The sequence below is a fragment of the Berghia stephanieae genome, unplaced genomic scaffold (assembly GCF_034508935.2).
Source record: "Berghia stephanieae isolate SIO BIC M18660-M18661 unplaced genomic scaffold, UCSD_Bste_1.3 scaffold3503, whole genome shotgun sequence".
In the NCBI taxonomy this organism is placed as follows: Eukaryota; Metazoa; Mollusca; class Gastropoda; order Nudibranchia; family Aeolidiidae; genus Berghia; species Berghia stephanieae.
The window spans coordinates 1-7,862 of NW_027624738.1; the positions used below are offsets into that span (position 1 = coordinate 1).

At 35.1% G+C, this 7,862-nt stretch overlaps 1 protein-coding gene across 1 annotated transcript; it reads right to left on the bottom strand.

Annotated features, from left to right (window-relative positions):
• Positions 1 to 1,339: 1,339 nt before the first annotated feature.
• On the bottom strand, positions 1,340 to 6,898 carry LOC144961669 (calcitonin receptor-like; the record flags this gene model as incomplete). Its single annotated transcript, XM_078894770.1, has 6 exons — positions 1,340 to 1,516; positions 2,907 to 3,057; positions 3,937 to 4,028; positions 4,698 to 4,801; positions 5,078 to 5,411; positions 6,816 to 6,898. Coding segments are annotated over 6 exons (941 nt in total), but the record flags the coding sequence as incomplete, so codon positions are not given.
• Positions 6,899 to 7,862: the final 964 nt, after the last annotated feature.

Here is a 7,862-nt window from a genome sequence, read left to right on the forward strand (position 1 = left end):
TTCTATTAGGGTTAGCTCGAGATCGGAGGATTTTTTTTTTATTAGGGTTAGCCGTACGTCTTAGCACAGGTGCTAGGGTGTTTGTTTTTCCTATTACTATTAGGGTTAGTTAAAGGTACTAGGTTTTATTTCTTTCTTGGGGTTAGTTGAGGGAATACTATTTGAGTTGTTTCCCTTTGTAGGATTTTCGGAAAGCCTCCCCAGGATCGTCTTTCAACTATGCTCACGTCTGCTACTTCAGGTTTATTTTCGCAGTTGATTTTCTTACCACAACCTGTTTTCACACACGGACAACTGTATGTTGCTGTGTCACGGGTCAGAGGTTATAGTGGCTTACACTTCATGTTGGACCACACAGAAAAATCAACAAAGGATGTACCAAGTTACACAGACAACGTTGTTTACCAATCCGCCCTCATTAAATGATGGTGGGTACAATATCGAATGAAAATAGTTCTTTCCCGGCGACTCCGCATAAATCCAAAACTCTTAAAGTCAACTCTGCTTAAATTCACAATCCGTGAATTGATAATGGATAACATCAACAGTCACCAACCAATCTTTCTGGTTCGGGCGGTGTTGGCTTTATCAAGATTCTACTGTACGTTATACAACATTCATTGTATTTAATTTTATTGAAATATAATCCATTCTTGACATTAAACTGTAAGCTTGATTTAAAAAAAAACAAAACAATTGGATATGTTTTATGATACAGTACCTACTGGACAACGCAAAAAGAAAAATACAAGAGACAAAAAAAATCGTCATTCATCAGACTCTCTGATACCGTTATATCTCATGCTCTGATGCTTATTATATATTCTTCATAAAGAGAACGCGTTTTTGCATTGAACACTTTTTCCGATATTTCACGTTGAAAAGACGAGACCGTCTACTTACTCTGCATCATAGTAGACCAATCTGACAATGATGTAAGTTATGATAAGGAGACTTGGAACACCTGAATGAAAAGAAAGGAGGGGGGGGGGGGGGGGGGGGGGGAAGAAAAAGAAAACACTTGTAGAGGCATGTGTAGTGATGATGATGATGATGATGATGATGATGATGATGATGATGATGATGATGATAATGATGTGGTGGTGGTGGTCGTCGTCGTCTTCGTGGTGATGGTGGTGGCTGTGGTGGTGATGATGGTTGTGATGGTGATGATGATGATGATGATGAAGATAATGATGATGATGATGATGATGATGATGATGGTGGTGGTGGTGGTGGGGTGGTGGTGGTGGTGGTGATGATGATGATGATGATGATGATGATGATGATGATGATGATGATGATGATGATGATGATGATGATGGTGTTGGTGACAGTGTTATTGTTTGAGGTGGTCGTCTTTACCCCATCCGATGAGAGAGAAAGCTGACAGAGCGTGGAAGGGTTTGAAAGAGCGAATCATCAGCCATTGTAAATGGAAACCCTGACAGAACATCCAGAAGAAAGTAAATGTGTCCGATAATCTGGCTGCCATGTTAAGGAAGCGACATGAATTCTGAGGAGACGGAGTGATACATGTTCTCAGACTTAATTTATATCCAAAATACTTTTATTTTTTGTTTTATTTATTTATTTAATTGTTTATGTGATTTTCTTTTTATCTTTTTATCTTTTCATATTATGTTATGCTATAATTTTGTTTAATTCATATTTATTTATTCAGTTGACATACGAGAAAGGGAATAAATTATTTATTTAAAATATTCATTACAATAAATAGAAGCAAGAGAGTTATTGTAGGAAATGAAATTCACACTTTAGACCTGTTGTTAATAGCCGCATTCCTCAATTCACTGACTTGGGGCCCCTTATGTTTATTTTATATATAAATGATTTACCTGAAGCTATCAACTCAACGTGTAAAATATGTTCTGATGATACAAAAAATTACTCATCGTCTTTATTTAAATTAGAACATTTTACAAATTGATATTTATTCACTCTTGCATTGGTCTGAGAAAGGGCTATTACAATTCAGCAAATCAAAGTGTGAAATCCTGCGTGCTGGTAAAACCAATCCTTTGTATATCTACTAGATATACTGATGCGAATGAAAAGAATTGATCTTTGACCGCGCTCTTAATTTTTACGATCATATTAATACAATAATTAACAAACGTATCAAGACTTTAGGCATTATATTAGAAGTTTTGAAAACAGGAATAGAGAAATTTTCCATACACTAGGTATATCTATAAATCTGTAGTAAGACCAATGTTGGAATCGCATTTGGCATTCTCTTTTCAAATGACAATTAGCAGTTTTGGAAAACGTCCAAAGACGAACAATTCAATATTTATTAGATTTTAATGATATGTCATAACTAAAATTACCATCATCCAAGAACAGAAGAAAAGGAGGCGATCTTATACACTTATTTTAAATGATCTGCGTGACATTGATTATATTTTAACAAAATGTTATTAGGTTACATTCACACCAGGTGATAACTTTAAGACACCGATCACCAAAATGGACTATTTGACAGAACTCATTTATTCAACACACAAGGGTAACATAGTTAGCTCAGGTTAACTTTACTCCACGCAACAGAATGACACTGTAAGCACACATCCAGTTTACCCTCCCCAAGTGCTAATAATATGATCGGCTAATATCCAATTTACAATTTTTATTAAATGACACCTTTTATGAGCATTGGCTTCATAATAATTTTCCTTTTGAGGATTTCTCTCCAGGGTCTTGCTTAATGTTATTGTAATTTAAACTAAGTAAGACAGAACACTGAGACTCACGTCAAAAGCGGATTTAGAACTTTATAACAGCACTCTAAATCACAAAATGCCTCTTTTATACTCCTAAGAGATACATGTATCATGAAACAAATTTCTATTGATAATGAAATCACAAAGAAAATTACTTACAGGATGAGTGTGCACAAAACTGTGTAATAACGTCGTCACCAGCATGTCATACATGACTAGGCGTTCCCATAGCAACCCAAATATTGCGGACAACAACATAGCAACGAACAAGGAGATGTGGAGTTGTATACGTGGCTGTCGCCGTAACGGGCTGTGAGAAGTGAAAATAAATTTATAAATAGTGGAATTAGCCCCTAAAGTGTACATTTAAAGAAAGAAAAAATCCATCCTCAACAACCAGTTTGGAAAATGGTGATATCCTGATTAGAGGTATATATATATATATATATATATATATATATATATATATATATATATATATATATATATATATATATATATATATATATATATATATATATATATTTTAGCATGGCGTCATGAAAAGGTGGATAAAAAACATAACAGACTTTTTTTTTTAATTGCTTCTCATTTTGCATCAAGATTTCGTCCAAGGCAAACATAACACTCATTGGCAAATTAAATGTTTGTTGGATCAAATTCATTCGTAGACCATTAACAAGAAAATTCAAATTGAATGGCGAACATAAGGAATAAACTAGATGTCTGCGTCGTCTCTGGGTCTTTGGCTAATTGTATTCTTCATTGAGCTATCATAAATATTATAGACTATATATTAAAAAGTGGCTATCCTGTGTATTCAGTCCTCCATTTCTCTAATGCTTTAGTTGCAAAATTTAATCGTATGTTTACACTGGATCTGTCTTCCCTGTCTTGGATAAATAAGAAAATACAGTGCTTTGTTCTCGAGAATGTAAATAAAACTGCACATTGCATAGAGAAAGTTGTATGATTTTAGTTAGATTCTCGAAGTAATATTTTCATATTATTAAAGCTACAATGGAAAAAAATGGATGTGTGATGGATGTGTAAAGGATAAAAAATCGTTACACATCTTCCTTATTGTCTGTCTGAATAATACATAGATACATTTAATTCTACATAATCATGTAACATATACTACAAGTCAATGGTAGCATAAATAATAAATTTCTGATCATATTATTACCGTAACATTAAGAAGACAAGAAGAGAAGGCACGACGCAGGCGATGCTGATGCAGTTACACACGATGGCCAGAATCTGGGCTACCTTCATAGACTGTGCAAGTAATTGTGTTGGCATGAAATAAAAAGATAGAGAGACTAAATCAGGCCATTAAAATCAAAAGGTCCATGCAAGTCCATGGACTGAAATTTGTGAACATAGTCTCAAAATACAAATTGCAGTGGCAATATGAGTTCTGAAAAAAAGGAATGAAATAAATAAAATCCCGGATATTATCGCTTAGAAATCAGAGAAAAAACAACAATTTACTATCTATATTATATTCTATATTATAATTGTGAAGGTGAATGCTTGATATCATTGTGGTGGGGGGAAAAGCTAGTATTTGGAGTCAAAACCCCATGAAACAAAAAAAACTGTAAGGATTGTAATTTGTCAATGTCACTCCGTTATTTGTCATTTATTTTATTATTTATTGTAATTTATAATTTGTAATTCCGTTAAAAAATATAATGTATACCACATGCATTTAATAATATCTGATATCTTTTAAATATCAATTAAACGTGATGATAAATCGGGAGACCCTAAGGAAATAATTTCTTGGGTTTGAATAAACGGAATTGTTATTTGTTATATTTTTTTTTTACTTTCAAAACTATGAAATGAGTCTATCGACTGAGTTTTTTTTCTCAACAGGTTCAGAATGTTTGAATAATAAATCTCATACCGACAATAATATATCATTGTATATTGGATTACCTCAAAGTCAACGGGAAGACATCCAGAATAGTCAGTCCATTCAAGACGGCTTTCAGGACTCTTCCACCAGGTAGCGTTTGGGAGACACTGGCGTATGGCACTGGCTGAAGCAGGTGTCGGAGAGTTGGAAAATATCATGATCAACGTTAATTTAGATTCCAACATAGGGCAGGGACATATGTGTAATAAATTCATATCTCTTATGATCTGAGTAAGCGATAATTAAAATTATCTTTCAATAATGATCGAAATACGGATGGGTTGTCTTAAAAACGGTTAACGCGATAGAAAACTCAAATAATCAAAAAATCATTAATCGATTAAACAACCACGACTATCCATGTGTATCACATTAAATCGCATACTTTTAAATTGCTCACCTGATGAAGACAGTTTGTACAAAGATATGAATGACGGACAGTCCACATATGCAGACACGCCTGCCTGGGTGTCTGGAATACAAGAGTACCCATCCCATGTCATTGGGCACGAGTTGCTATTGGTCTGTTGGCTGTAATCATCATGGTCTACATCATTATCTTTGCTGCTTAGGACAGAGTCATCTTCAGCAAAGACAAAGGATCTAGTTTCAAGCTTATTGTCTTGTGAATGGGTCTTGGTCAGTTTCATTTGACGATCACAGCACTCGTTGGCAGCACGACAACACTGCTGCCATCTGCGGCATTGAGAGGATGTCAATGAGCGACAAATCTCCTGAAATTTATGAAATATTAACCAGTTAACTGCGTACTCTGAAAAAAAGCACGAATTAAACAGTTTGACCAGTAAACCCGTCCTTCAAATATCGATCCATTTAAATGATCCTCATCTTGGCAAATACTCTCAAACCTAGGACTTCGATTTGACAGTTTTTGCCAATATGGGGGTCATTTAAATCGATCGATATTTAAAGGACGAGATTTCTGGTCACATTTTTAAATACAAGTTTTTCCGGAGTGCGGCAGTTAATATATTTATTTCTCCATCTTCGTCTCTTGTGTGTACATTTGGCCTAGCCGAAAAAGGTTCTTTGGCCTAGTCGAAAAAGGTTCTTTGGCCTAGTCGAAAAAGGTTCTTTGTCCGATAGTGATTGTTATACAGAAATGAGAAAGCAACAGTAATAACAACACTCTGGTCGTCCCCTTAGAGCAAAAAGGGCATCACTACTATCTCTTAAATTCAGACTCGTGACCTTCTGTTTGTGAAATACTTGAGAAAGGTCAATGCATGTTGTGAAAATGGATGCTTTAACAAATTTCAGTCTTATCCATGCAGCGAGGCTGATGCTTTGCGCTACAAATAGTCCCCTTTTAATCATACTAGAGAAGAGGGAGGGTTCAATTAATTGAATTTCGAAAAAAAAAGATCTATATATAGATCTTCCCTTCTTTCAAATATCAACAATTTAACTCTCTCGATGAGAAATTTTACGTTTCCCCCCTCCCCCCCTCTCTCTCTCTCTCTCTCTCTCTCTCTCTCTATCTCTCCTCTCTCTCTCTCTCCTCTCTCTCTCTCTTCCTCTCTCTCATAGACGTGTTCTGTTTAGCGATAGCAAAACCACGTATAAAAATGAAAAAAAAAGTTTTTGTTTGCGGTCATATTATGGTAGGTAGATCTAAATTGTTCGAAGGCGTAACAAATTTGGTTTGTGAAAGTAAAGTATTGGGTTACAAGGAAAATTGCTACACTCTCATCCAAGGCATCTGATCAATTATCGTAATCTATGAACTATCAGGAACACTCTAATTGTCTAATAGTGAGAGTAAAAATCAGAAAATGAGCATACCTTAATACTCTTCTCCTTCCTGACATTAGGCCTTAAAAATTACAAATGACTCCCTTTTAGTTTGACTGCATAATATGATTCCCTTTTTTTTAGAATTTCTGCTTGACCTGAGATTTGAGTTCTTCTTTGTTGCCCCAGACTCTGTTGTAACAATATAAGGTGATGAATCGAGGGTTTTCACGTTTGGCGTCCCCTCCACTCTTTGGGAAAAACGCTTTTACTAAGACCGCGGTTCCTTTTTATAAAAAACTTTTTGAAGAGAGGAAACGTCGGAAGAGGTAGACAAAACACATGGAACATGTTGAGACGCGGAAGTCTTCGGGTGGAAGTACCCTACCTGTCTCTACATACTGGTAGCCCATTGTAGGATGTTGTGTATTAGAGTGCGGTCCCACTGCATTCTCAATAAGGCATGCTGTTGTAAGTAAATTTGGGAAAAAAAGGGTTATTTATATCAAACAAACGCCTCATCTGACTTCAATAACCTAACATGTTAATCGGAAAGCACAGTTTGTTTTGAAATGTCAGACAATCATTTCTCTAAAGGAAATTACAATATCATTTTTACAAAGGACAGCCGGGGCTTTATGGAATAATTGGTTTGGAGAGATATCTTAACCCAAATTTCGTGTGGTGGATGTGGATTGGAAGTTTCTTTAAAGGACGGACTCCTAATACAAAAATAAACCACCAATTTTCAAAGGATCGGTTTTGATCCTTTTCTTTTTTTTTTCCCCATCCCCCATCTTCTCTCAAAATTTTACAATTTTTGCTTTTCTTTGGGGGTTTTTTACAGTTTTTGTGACACTTTTAGTCATATCAGCGGTGATAAAAAAAAAGTTTTATTCATCCAAAAAGATAGATAGGATGAAATGTACTGCACACGAAGCCCCGGAAAAAGGGGGGCAGTAGTTCAAAACAAAGAATAGTTTCTTAGCAATTCAACCAAGTAGACGTAATGGGAACAGAATTAAAAGGTTCACTTTTCTAAAAATACAAATAATTTGATATATCATTACGCTTAAAAAATTCAATAAAGTATTTGTTTTTAAAAAAAACCCTATTCCAGTTTGTTGTTAGGGGTAAATTTTTATAGCAATTTAACCCACACATTTAAAAAAAATCGAGGATCAATTTTTCTTTGTCAATTTTTGTAATGCTCCATAATTCTCCAATAAAGATTTATCCAGCTTAGTAGCCACTGTAGTCTCTGTCCCCCTTTCTTGAGAGGTAATTTCATCCCGGGAATCGTTTCTGTTTTCTTTTTTTTTTTTATTTTTTTTTTTTCATCCCCAAAGATCAGTGCCACAATACCTGATCTTTGGGGCCATGGATTATGGGAGGGATATTTACAAAGTGAAAAGACAAAGGATATGTGG